The sequence below is a fragment of the Sinohyriopsis cumingii genome, unplaced genomic scaffold (assembly GCF_028554795.1).
Source record: "Sinohyriopsis cumingii isolate HCF-2022 unplaced genomic scaffold, ASM2855479v2 utg000160l, whole genome shotgun sequence".
Classification (NCBI taxonomy): domain Eukaryota; kingdom Metazoa; phylum Mollusca; class Bivalvia; order Unionida; family Unionidae; genus Sinohyriopsis; species Sinohyriopsis cumingii.
Genome location: NW_028315873.1, coordinates 9,103,979 through 9,117,668, shown reverse-complemented (window position 1 = coordinate 9,117,668; position 13,690 = coordinate 9,103,979). Strand labels below are relative to the sequence as shown.

The window sequence follows — 13,690 nt, the reverse complement described above, 5'->3', positions numbered from 1 at the left end:
ATGACAGCAATCTTTTGCATACTGGTGTCAGTGAAGGTCTTCTTACATGGCCATGAGAGCATTCTTCAGCATACAGATGACAGTGAAAGTCATCTTACATAATAATGCCATCTCTCGACACAGAGAAGGTATTCGAGTACAGTGGTGGTTTCCCCTTGATACATGCATACCTTGATATTGGTTCCAACATGGTTTTTCAACATCGACTTTGTTTCTGAGTACGTTTTCTTTGATATCAACTGTGAAAATGATCCAAATTACATAAAAGCAGGCAGTATTTATATTACTAGATCTGTTCGATTGTCTTAAGATTTCATCTATTGGAGTAATCGGTTTTGTAATGAGAATAGCTAGGAGCCTGCTATATGTCACTAGGAATGATGTTCCATACTAGTGGACCAGTTTATTGAAAACATTTGTTAAAACAACTCCTTCTTTGGCCTTGGTAAAGTATAATTTTTACTTCTAACAGACCTTAATTTGGAATACCATCAGCATATATTTGATGAAAGATGTTTCTTTACTTAAATGGACAGGACTGGCTTTTCTGGATAGTATAACTTTATACGTTAGTTTTGTTGTTGTTGTGGGGTTTAACGCCATTTTTCAGCACATGATAGACTGTGCATGGTGGCCAGTATTAATGGTGGGGGAAAAAAACCCAGGAAGAAACACTGACCCACGAGAAGCTATTTGCAAGCTTTCTCACATACCCACATTGGCTGAATCCTAGCCTCGAACCCACGCTGACAAAGGTGAGATGGCAGTGATCCATAACAGTGCTTTAGACCACTCGGGGCCCCCACATTAGTTTTGCCTTTCTAATAAATATTCTTTCATGTATTGTTACAATTTTTATATTATTCATTGCATTCTGGAAATTGTCTATACATTTATCTAGAATTATATGGCATGACCTCTTTTGGAATCTTAAAAAGTTTGTTATGTTTGGATTATTGGTATTTCCCTAAAATATATTACAATAGTCCAGATGTGGCTAAATATGACTTTTATAAAAGATGACCCGATACTGAAGATGAATGTATGTTTTGATTTTCTTCAGTAGCCAGAGATAAGAATTAACCTTTTTTGAAACATGTTTAATGTGAATAGACCAAGATTGTTTTCTATGAATACACCAAGAATTATGACATGAGAGGTCATATTAAGGTTCACATTGTCAAATAGAGCCTGGATTTTGCCGCTATCTAACCTTGCTCATTTTTGTTGTGTTGTAACTAGTAGGGCTTTTTTTTTTTTTTTTTTTTCTGTATTTATGATCATACTGTTTTCCTTGCACCATACTTTAAGTCTGTTGAGAGCATCTTGTAAATTATTTTCAAGTACCGTTTTGGTTTTAACCATCTCAGACAGTATAGTATTATCTGCATAGAGGTCAGTGGAAGAAATTGATGTTTCTATCTTAAGAGGTAAAGTCATTGATAAATATAATGAATGACAGAGGTCCATGGATAGTGTCTTGTTGTACCCCACAATTGATACTTTTTCTTTTAGAAAGTTGACCACTTAAAGAACTTTTTGCAACTCTATCAGTTAAGTGAGAAGTAAACCAGTTTATAGAGTTTTCATTGCATTGATAGATATTTAGTTTTTCAAGAAAAATTTCATGGCCTTTAAGATCAAAAGCATTACGAAAATCAACCATAATGGTGCCTACCATTTCTCCTTTATCTAATGCTTTCAGTCATTTATCAATCAAAGATGTATGTGTAGTTTCACATGAGTGAATGGTCAGAATCCAGGATGATTATCAGTAACAAGATTATAAATGTTCAGACAGTTGAGAAATGAATCGTGTGCATGATTTTTTTATTTGGAAAGACAAAGAAGGAAAAATAGAGATGGGTCATCTTTTGTTCCAGCTTTATGCATTGGTGTTACCTTGGCAGTTTTCCTTATCTGTGGATATTTATTAGAAATAATAAGTTCATTACAAATGAAACCTATAATCTCTACTATTGCAGGTGCAGTTACCTTTAGCAGTCTTAGTCCAATCATATCAAATCCAGTAGCTTTACAATCATCCAGTTTTTGAATATGTTTCAATGAAAATTCAGGACTCATTTCAGGAATTTCAAACTTTATATTATTTGGGACTTTTTAAACACATATCTTTTGAGTTACAAATGATCATATATAGTTCTGGGTTCTTTGAGTTTTTCATTAATTTGAAAGAAAAAATCATTACAGATATTTGAGATGTCAGTTGGATTAATGGCCTAAATACCCTCTTGATTGAGGGATAAAAATTAAGTTACTGTTACACTTCCAAACTCTTTAAGAACTCTCCAGACAGCATTTGGTTTATTTCTATTTTCATTCTGGGATTTTTTTAGTACGCTTGTTTGGCTTGACGTATCATCTTATTAACTTTTTAGTATACTTGTTTAGCTTGACGTTGTATTTTATTAACTTTATTCCTCCAAATTCTATATTCAGTTTTATATCCAGCAGATTTTAGTTGGTCTCTGCTTTATGATCTAAACTTTTTGCGGAGATCCAGCCTGGCTGGTTGTTTTCATACTGTGGGCTTTTAAAGGGACATGTTTGTTTACTGTTTTCATGAAACAATCCATCCAATTATCTAAAACAGCATCAATATCTGCAAAGATTTGGACTGAATAGCAAAGCAGACTGATCCGAGAAATAAGGTATGTTGATTGTTCTTCGCTTCCTGCTTTTTTCATCAGAAAGAAGATAAATTCCATTCTTCCTAGTGTCCACCTTTTGATTACTCATCAGACTCTAAAACTATAAAGCCATTTTAGATGGGGTGGTTGGGCAGTTTAAAGATCAACACTATTAAAGCCGTTTGAGAGCTAATGTCCATTTGTGCGGGTATATTTTCATTCTACAAAATAAAATGCATCTGACATCCAAGGACCAATTTATCTATTACACAGCTCTGAGCTGTCAAAGCCATCATGTTTGGTCACAAATTACTTGAACTGTCAAAGTCATCATGTTTGATCATGTATTACATGAACTGCCAAAGTCATGGCAATGTCGCCATTATTGTTCCATGATGAACTCTATGACCCAGATATGATAGGTACCGAATAGAAATTTATTAAATTTACCTGTGGCACTGACTATAGCATCCTCCCCCACCTTTGTGCTCATATATCTACAGTATTGTATCTTACTCTAATTGAACAAAGGAACCTGATGACAATGGAAGAAAGATCATATGATGGGGTAAAAATGCAATTTCACTTTATCCTGCCTTCTTTGCAACTAGAAACTGTCTTAAACATTGTAGCATGTACTATATATCAGTTTTAAACTATTTCTTTTCTCTTTTTGTTGCTACAGAAACTCTTTACCACATCCTCATATGGTGAGCTCACCAGTCCCGAGTATCTTCACAGTGAAATATCTGGACTTCAGTGGACTTCTCACTGTCTGTGTAGCCACTAGCTGAATATTAAGAGGAACTGGACAAATCATAAGTGTGGAATTTGTGTCTTTTGAAGTTAACTATTGTCAGCAGATCAACATGCACTTCATTGCCAAGGTTACAAACTAACATAAATAGAAGTTAACCCTTGTCAGAAGTTTTTCAATGTGTACTTCACTGACAGTGTTTGGCAGGGTTACAGAGCTAACATACGTAGAAGTTAACCCGTCAGAAGATCAGTGTGTACTTTATTGACTGTTTGGTAGGGTTGCAAATCTAGCATATGTAGAAGTTAACCCTTGTCAGAAGATCAGTTTGCACTTCATTGACTATATTTGCCAGAGTTACAAAACTAACGTAAGTAGAAAAAATGGGAAGCAAAACAAGTGGGCATGGGATCTGTTGGAAGGAAAGCTCAGCAAAGCTTCTGGAAGCTCCTGTATTTTAAGCATTTCCATGGCATAATTCTGACCATGTAACTTTAAAGAAAACATACTTAGGGAACTGTTCTGTTTGTTTCTTATCCGTTTGGGAGTGTGTGCCACACAAATCAGTATTATCCAAAATGGAAGTGTGGACATTTTTGTTGTGGAAATTATGACATTCACTTTCATAGTTGTCACTTTGAATGAAGAATGACCTAGTGTTCTGTTATTATGAAAAAGATTGTTTTGTTCTTCAAATATGGTACCTGGTAATAGTATCTTAGAGGAACTACTGCTGCCTCACAGATCCAGCTCTTCCCTGCAAACCATTTTAGTTTTTTGAAACAAGCTAAATGTTATTTGCCCACCTAGTTGGCAGTTAGGGTGGTCTCCCCTAATACCAGAACTGGCGCAAAGACCCATTAATATTGCTATGCCAGTCTCACAATTTTATTTTAAATATATGTTTAGTACAATTATTTAAAATGTTGCGTACATGTACCTTGTTTCCAATGATTACGTTGCCTTGAGACAGTCCCTCCTTGAAAGCACGTCGGCTTTGAATGAGATCAACCGACACTCATTTCATCCATTGTTATGATTATTTCGATTCATCACTATGTTTCAAGTAACTGTTAGATAATTATGCATTATTAGATGACAATATTTTATTTTGCCTTACTTGTTTACAGTGTATTTTAATCAAATATTGCCTCCCGGAACGTGTTCCGCTAGGTTTGTAATGGCGCCATTGTTCACAGTACTTTAGGTTGCAGAGAGCGAGGTGGTAGCATTCTCATTTCTAACCCGTATCGGAGAACCTTGAGTGTCCCCGTTGTTTATGTTTTTGTAAACATCCGAGGTTCTCCAAGGGTATAGAGAGTATAAATAAGGCCCCCGTCCTTGCAGACGGAAGACTGACAGCATTGAAGTCATAACCATCTGTCTCCTTTTGGACCAAAATTCTAAATCCAAATTTTTATCATTCATGACTACTTTAATTCCTGTAAAAAAACATCTCTGAAAGTGTTATGTTATTACAATATCGAAATTCGGATCTGTCCGGATTTTGATTTATACAAAATTCGGACTTGTACTGATTTAAAGTTATCCGAATTTCAGATTTGTCCAAAGTTCGGATTTGCCCCGATTTTGATTTATACAAATTTCAGATTTATCCAAAATTCGGATTTGCCCAGATTTTGCTTTATACAAATTTCAGGTTTATCCAAAATTCGGATTTGCCCAGATTTTGATTTATTCAAATTTCGGATTTATCCAAAATTCGGATTTGCCCAGATTTTGATTTATTCAAATTTCGGATTTGTCCAAAATTCGGATTTGCCTTGATTTTGATTTATACAAATTTCAGATTTGTCTAAGAGTTCGGGATTACCCAGATTTTATTTAAAGGTTTTTTTTACAGAATTTCTATAAATAGGGTTAGTACAATACACGACCAATAGAATTATACTTTGATGTTACAAAAACATAATCTTCATTATATCAAATTTAGTTTATAAAAGTATTTATGCTAAAATTGTTGTTTCTTAAAATATACATGAAAACTTGTGTATTGAAATTTAATCTTGTTTGGCTTAAGTTGTATAGAAAATGTATAGTCATGAAGTAAAATTATTATTGTGTATGTCAATGTAATTGTGATCTTGTGAGTATTAGAAAAAGGAAATAAGAAAACACAATAAAAAGTAAACCATAATTTATTCTGTATTTATTTACAACATAAATAGCACACATTTCTTCGTTCTTCTCTATAATCTCCTCTGTCATTCTAGCCTTGTATTGTACAGAAATATCAATACAAACACCACAATCAAGATGCTACATTCATTTCACCTCAAGCCAATACCAGGCGAACCCAGAACATGTTATGACTGAAAGAACCATAGCAAACAAACAGTCGTAACAAATGGTGTCAGGTGTGGGGTTCTGAAAGAAGTTTTGTATATTTACTTGTTAACCAGGTATTGGTGGTGAAAACAAAATGGATGAAAGAAGCAAAAGCAATTCCCTAGAAAGTGTTTGTGGAGGTGTATCTCCCTCCAGTGAAATTGATACTGAAAATGAAAACAGAAATATGAATGAAAATTGGGAAGTGAATACTTCCTTTGAGGAAAGGTTGGATAGAAATTTGAGTCAGTTTGCACATGAGGTGCAAAATACAATTTTGTCTCTGCGTGAGACGAGTACGCAATTTGAAAATGTTTCTCATCAACTACATGAAATGCAAGAAAGGATTGAAAACATAGAAAGTAACTCGCCTATTAAAGAAAACTCAAAAGCAAATCAAGTTTCAAAAGAAACAGAAAGCAAAGTGGTAACACATTATGTGCATTCATTGCATAAATTGTCCCAGAATGGTGGAACACACACAACCCCTAAAATCAAACCTCAGTTATTTGATGGAAATATTGACACTGATGAAAATCTCACTCAATTTAACATTGTAGCAGAAATCAATGGTTGGAATAATTACGAAAAAGCATTGTACCTAGCTAGCAGTTTTTCCGGGGTAGCACGTTCACTGCTCAGTGAATTGTAAAATGAACAGAGAACAAACTACGATACTCTAGTTAGAGCTCCCATCAATAGATTTGGTTCTATACACAGAGCAGAGATCTTTCAATCAAAGCTGAAATCTCGATACCAAGAAAATGGGGAGACACTTTCTGAACTAGCTCCAAATATCAGAAAACTTACAAGATTAGCCTATCCTTCTGCAAGCACTGATGTGGTTGAAATTTTAGCAATAGAACAGTTCACTTGAAGCTATCAATGACTCAGATATAAGACTGAGACTTAGGGAACATGGCCCTAAGACAATGTCAGAAGTTGAAACATTGGCTGTAAAACTAGAAGCACACAGAATAGCTGATAGACAAAGAAATAGAACGGTTGGTTCTGTTCAAGAGAATTTTGGTAAAGGGTGTGAAGATTGCAAACACAACTGTGGGAGTAATGAACTCAAACAAAACTTCAAAAAGCTTACTGCAACAATAGATGAACTTGTTCAACAAGTAAAATTAAACCAGCAAAGCAATAAATCACAAAATATACATGGTTCAAGATGTCAGATCAATGATAGAAATGAAATCAGTCAAGGGAAAGATCTGGTGATTTTAACCATCAGCAAAATAATATCAAACCTAAATGGGAAGATAACTCCAGATATAATTCAAATTACAGATCAAATTATGACAATTCACGAAGATTTCAGGGTAACTGGAGAGAAAACAGAAATCAAGGTCCCAGGCAAAACCAGGAAAACTGGAATGGGGCGAGCATAGGGACCGAAACTCGTCCTCCTCTCATATAGGGTCCCCAATAATTAAGCTTAATAGTCTGGGAAAGGATGAAGATACTTTGAATTGGCCACAGTAAACCATAATGAAATGAAATTGCTTTGTGACACAGGGGCAAGTGTCTCTGTTTTAAGAAAGAGTGTTGTAGAACAATGGTCAAATCCACCAAAAATCAATCCAGTAAATACCAGATGACTGACAGTAACTGGAGACACTGTACCATTTTTTTTGGTAAAGCAAATGTGGATATAAAACTTGGGAATAAAGTATTTAAAACTGAGATGCTTATTGCAGAAATTCAACAAGAAAGGATCCTGGGAATGGACATCGTGAGGATAAAGAAATGTGACGATGATAAGCAAGGGATGTTTAAATGTAAATGGGGTTACATGTTTCTTTAACAATGTAAAGGGACCTGTTTGTTGCCGGGTGGCAGTTACTGAAACTGTTGAAGTTCCTCCACATTCGGAAATTATAGTAAACAGCAAACCATTAGGAATTGTGGGAAAAGGCTCCTATGGATTGATTGAACCTGCAGTGAAATTTACTGAAAAGACAGGATTGTTGGTAGCCAAGGTCCTAGTTGATCCTAACAGAAATACATTACCCATTAGAATAGCAAATTTTGGAACTGAACCGTACAAAATCTATAAAAATACAGTAGTAGCTGAATATCATCCTGCATCAATAGATGATTGTACCATTTCTGACTCAAATAATGTCATAGAAACAGATGGTAAAATGAATGAAATAATGCCCAAACACCTAACAGACATGTTTGAAAGTTCCTCAAAAAATTTAAGCGATGAACAAATAAATGAACTAAGAAATTTTCTGATTAAAAATCAGGATGTTTACTCCAAAGATTCCACTAACATAGGCCTCTCTACACTAACCCAACATACAATTAACACAAATGATGCTTAGCCAATTAGATTTTATACATACAGAATTCCACTAGCAAAAAGAAAGATTGCCGAAGAAGAAATTGAGAAAATGACAGAAGCTGACATAACTGCAAAATGTCCCCAAAGTCCTTGGAATGCTCCTGTAGTACTGGTAAATAAACCAGATGGATCTGTTAGATTTTGTTGTGATTTTAGAGGCTTGAATGATGTGACAGTCAAGGATTCACAATCTTTACCTCGTACTGATGACCGTCTTGATGCACTTTCTGGTTCAAAATGGTGGTCTTGCCTTGACATGAAATCAGTTTATTGGCAATGTGAAATTAAGGAAGAAGACAGACCAAAAACTGCTTTTTCAATACCTGGTGGTGAACAGTGGATGTGGAAAAGAATGGCATTTGGTCTTTGCAATGCACCCGCCATGTTCACCAGATTGACACAAGTTGTATTTTCTGGTCTAATATGGAAAATTTTGAAATTGTATTTAGATGATCTGATTTGTTATTCGAAAACATTTGAGGGTCAACTTGAAAATCTCACCATTATCTTTGAGAGATTGCGACAAGCCAATTTGAAACTTAATCCCAAGAAATGTTGTCTTTTTCAGAAGCAAGTTTCTTTCTTAGGTCATTTGATAACTGAATCAGGTGTTGGGACCTTGCTTGAAAAGATACGAACCATTAATGAATGGCCTGTGCCAAGAAATGCCAAACAAACCAAAAGCTTTGTTTCCCTGTGTTCTTACTATAGATCATATGTTCATAGATTTGCAGATATTGCTAAACCTCTCCATCAAATGGCAGAAAAGAATGTAAAGTTCAAATGGACTGCAGAATGTCAAAGGTCATTTGATATTTTGAAACAAGCTTTAACAAAAGCTCTGATACTTGCATTCCCAACTGAAAATGATCCATTCATCCTTGATTGTGACACTTCAAATATTGGACAGGGTGCGGTACTATCACAAGTCCAAGATGGAAGGGAGAAGGTTATCTGTTACTTTAGCAAATGTTTTTCAAAACCTGAGAGACAATACTGTGTAACTTGCAGAGAGTTACTGCCCACTGTAAATGTCATTAAACATTTTCACAATTATTTGTATGGTCGTAGGTTCACAGTGAGAACTGATCATGGTAGTTTGAGATGGCTTTTGCACTTTAAATTAGTGGAAGGACAATTGGCCAAATGGTTAACATTTGTGTCGGCATATGACTATGAAATTGAGTATAGACAAGGAAAGATTCATAAGAATGCTGATGCATTATCAAGAAGACCATGTCATGACATCCTCTGTAAATACTGTAATAGATTGGAAGAATGTTGTAATGAAACAGTGAAAATTGACAAAAACATTGATATCTGCAAAGTTGAAAGTGTTCCTGTTTTATCCTGTAGTGTAGACAGAAATAAAATAGTTGACAATGTTGATAGTGTCACCTGTAAGGATGAAATACATTTTGGTATAAATGTGGTTGGTCAAAGTGTCATAAACGAGATGTGTACAAAGAACTTACTCTATAGCATGATTCTGTGTATGTTCCTAATTTTCCAGATGGCTTCAGATATGATGGCAACAAATGCTGTCCTCCTCTTTTGCTTGCTCTCAGTCTTGGTAGAACACCTGTGCAAAAGAAAAGAATGTGAAAAGAATGATTCTAAAATTCTGATAGGTCAAGTACGTCAGAAACAGAATAGTACAGAGAAGTCAAAATATAGCACTGATGAATTGAGTGATGTGATGTGATTTTGATTTTTAACGTAGCTTTAACAATTTTTCAGTCATATCGTTACGATGTCAGCAATGTGGCACTTTATAGTGATGTCTAGCACTGGGGCATCATGCCGCAGACATGTAGCACGATGTCCCACCCAATCACTTTATCCTAACACCAGGCCGACCAGTCCTAACACTAGCCTCTTAATGCTGAATGCCAAGCGAGGCAGCTGTTAGTACCATTTTTTAGGTCTCTGGTATGACTCGGCCGGGGATCGAACCCACGACCTCCCGCATCCGAGGCGGACGCTCTAACCACTAGGCCACCGGAGCAGTTGTTGAACTGAGTGAAGGTGAAAACACAATGTAATATGTCTAAAGAGATTAGTACTGAATTAGAGCAGGCTAATAACAGAAATATAGAAATATACAGAATAAATGTGCACCTGATTTATCAAATGCTAATCCTGAAAATAGTGACTTAAATGGATGTATGAAGCCTCAAGTAAATGATGCTGGAAATTCTAAAAGAAATAATAAAACAGAAACTGACCTAGAGAAATTTGACATAGGAAATTTGGATCTCAATGTTCTAGCAAAGTTACAATTACAAGACCCAATTTTAAAAACTGTACATGACTGGTTGAAAAGTAAGAGTAAGCCTGATTGGGCTGATGTTGCTAAATATGGCGTAGAGAGTAAGTACTTTTGGTACAGATGGGAATCTCTGTGTCTTAAGAATAATATTTTATATAGAAAATGGGAAAGTCATGATGGAAAGGAAATCACATTTCAAATTATAATACCAAGAAGTTTGAAAACATTTGTTTTGACCCAAAAGCATAATAGTGTTAGCAGTGCACATCTTGGTATAGCCAAAATCCTGCATAAAATAAGGCAACAATTTTTCTGGTATGCTTTAAGAAGAGATGTAGAGAATTCGTGCAAGAATTGTACAATTTGAAGTTCAAGAAAAATGCCTCAAAAGAAAGCAAAGGCTCCCCTTAAACAATACCTTGTGGGATTACCATGGAAAGAATAGCAATTAATTTTATGGGACCTTTACCAAAATCAAAACAGGGTAAAAAGTATCTAATGGTAGTGGCAGATTATTTTACAAAATGGACAGAAGCCATTCCATTACCAAATATTGAAGCACAGACTGTAGCAAAAGCATTGATTGAAAATTTCATATCCCGATTTGGTGTACCATTAGTCATATACACAGATCAGGGATCTAATTTTGAATGTAATTTATTCCAAGAAATGTGTCAGATTCTAGGTATTAAGAAAACCCGAACAACTACTGCAAGACCCCAATCAGATGGTATGGTTGAAAGAGCAAATCGTACAATAGTGAATATGTTTTCAGCTTTTGTGTCGGATCATCAAAGAGATTGGGATGAACATGTACCTTTGGTGATGATGGCCTACAGGTCTTCAGTTCATGAAAGTACTGGGACCATCCCTGCTGCAATGACATTTGGAAGGGAGATAACTCTACCCACTGACCTCATCTTTGGTGACCCTGAGAAACAGCCATCTGAAAGTCAGAAATACAAAACTGATTATGCAAATGAACTAAAAAAGAGACTGAATGAAATACATGAACTTTCCAGAATAAAAATGCAACTTTCTGGTGAAAATATGAAAAAGAATTATGATCTGAATCTCCATAACTACACTGTAGGTGATAAGTATGGTATTATGACCCCAAAAGAATAAGAGGCTTGAATTCAAAATTACAAAGACCCTGGAAACGTCCATTTGAAATTATTTCCAAATTTAATGATGTGCTATACAGAATACAAGAAAATCCAAAGCTTAAGCCAAAAATTGTACATCATGACAAACTTATATCATGGTGAAGTTATTTCTCCTTGTTTGAATATTATTAACAACTATAAAAAATAAAAATAAAAAAAAAATAATGGTTTCAGATGTACAAATTCTCACACATAGCTAATTCTGCTTCTCTTAGTATAAGTCAATTACTGATTTGGTTGCTTAGTGAAGTTTACTGAACAAGAATTGTTTTGTAATTGAATGAATGTAACTTTAATAGTTGGGACAAGAAATGCTCTCCGGGGTATGGGGCTGTTTCTCCCTCGAACTCTTGCATATTCTCCTAAATTATTATGATCAGATAACATATTTAAAGCAGAAAATAGTTTTTTCTGGTAAAATGCTTCTTTAATAATACTTACTCGATCATACTACATGTAACCCTTCGACCACTCCAGTTGCCAAGTGGTTAGAGCAGGGGTATCCAAACTTTTTGCAAAGAGGGCCAGATTTGATAAAGTGAAGATGCCCGGGGGCCAATAGTTCATTCTGGTGGATTTTTTTAACCACATATATATATGCTACATATACAAATGCAAATGTACACTGTTATAGAACAATAAATAAATAAAAAGCAAATAAACAATAAATAAATAAAACAATTTTCATTGTCACAATTATCTTTATTTTTCAAATGGCAATGAAACTAAATATAAGCCATTCAGGCAGACATGAACAACTCTAAAAACACAAGTCTGCCTTTCATTCATATCTGGAGAGTCAGATAACATTGAACTGTATGTAATACCTTAAATTTTCTACCATTTTCATGACAGTCTTTGATAAATGTACCTTCAGGAAAAGATTTGCCATGTTTAGCTATTAACATGGCCACTTCGTAGCTTGCTTTGGTGACATTTTCCTTTGACTCACAGGCCCGCGTGAAGAATAGCTGTTGTGATGCCAGAGTAGCTTGGAGTTGCTTCACTTTGTCACTCCCTTGTAGCTTGTCGTATGTCTTAGCATGTTTAGTCTGGTAGTGTCTCTTTACGTTGAAATCCTTAAACAAGGCAACCGTCTCGTTACAAATGAGACAAACACAATTGCCTCGATTTTCAGTGAAAAAGTACTGTAATTCCCATCTCTCCTGAAAGCGGCGGCCCTCACTGTCAACTTTCCTATTTTTCTTTTCAGTCGCCATGGCAGAAATGAGCTGAGAAGGGTTCGCGTGCTAGAGGGACATAAATAATACATTATATGACTGAAGCTGCGGGCCGTATGAAATCTTACCGCGGGCCGTGATTGGCTCGCGGGCCAGACTTTGGACACCCCTGGGTTAGAGCTTCCACCTCTGATGCAGAAGGTTGTGTGTTTGAATCACGGTCGAGTCATACCAAAGACTTATAAAAATGGCACTAGCAGCTGCCTCACTTGGTGCTCAGCATTAAGAGGTTACTTTTAGGACTGGTCGGCCTGGTGTCAGGATAATGTGACTGGGTAGGACATGATGCTGCATTTCTGAGGTATGATGCCCCAGTGTTAGACATCACTATAAACTGTCACACTGCAGACATCCCAGTGATATGACTGAAAAATATTAAAAACTATGTTAAAACTTAAAACACACACACACACACACACACAACCCTTCCCACGGTTATATCCATACAGATAGTATACCTTCTGCTCCTGTTGTAACTGAAATATTCATGGGATATGGTGCCGATCCTGGTATCAAAGGGAGATTACTCTGTTTCCTAGGTAGGAGATAACTTTATGTTTTTTTAAACTAAAATGTTTTCTTCTGATATGGCTGGATTTGCGAGGTAGTAGTAGTTCTGATAAGGTGTTATATTTGGGTAAGTATTTTTGAAGAAACATATTTTATTTTTAAAAAATTGGTATCAACATGTATTATATAACATAAGCAAGCAAATAGTAAAACAATGTTCTCCTAATTTTTGACAATTTAAATATTGCATTTAACATGTCGAGTTTGTTCCCACTCATAAGCGTTAGGTGCTGTTGGGACCGCCGTTGGAATGGCATTAAAGAAAGCAACAGGAAAAGGATTTTGAAAAAGAGGACTGGGTCTAAGATTACCAGGATCTCAC

General features: G+C 35.6%; 2 protein-coding genes across 10 annotated transcripts in view; one reads left to right on the top strand and one right to left on the bottom strand.

Annotated features, from left to right (window-relative positions):
* LOC149774743 (uncharacterized) overlaps nt 1-5,566 on the top strand; it is a 175,623-nt gene extending 170,057 nt beyond the window's left edge. For all 4 annotated transcript variants that reach the window (XM_089944808.1, XM_089944807.1, XM_089944809.1 and 1 more), the window contains one exon: nt 3,337-5,566. The gene's annotated coding sequence lies outside the window, so the exon portion shown is untranslated. The remainder of the gene's footprint in view (nt 1-3,336) is intronic.
* Nucleotides 1-13,308, bottom strand: part of LOC149774742 (uncharacterized) — a 37,566-nt gene extending 24,258 nt beyond the window's left edge. For 4 of the 6 annotated variants that reach the window (XM_089944812.1, XM_089944815.1, XM_089944811.1 and 1 more), the window contains exons 1-4: nt 13,257-13,307; nt 12,429-13,163; nt 11,206-11,334; nt 9,592-9,698 (exon numbers count right to left, since the gene is read on the bottom strand). In XM_089944812.1, coding sequence (XP_089800938.1) covers nt 11,237-11,334; nt 12,429-12,777 — 447 coding nt within the window. In that variant the 5' untranslated portion in view covers nt 12,778-13,163; nt 13,257-13,307 and the 3' untranslated portion in view covers nt 9,592-9,698; nt 11,206-11,236. Of the gene's footprint in view, nt 1-9,591; nt 9,699-11,205; nt 11,335-12,428; nt 13,164-13,256 lie in introns of all 6 variants that reach the window. The other 2 variants (XR_016416729.1, XR_016416730.1) reach the window with 2 other exon arrangements.
* Between the last annotated feature and the right edge of the window lie 382 nt (nt 13,309-13,690).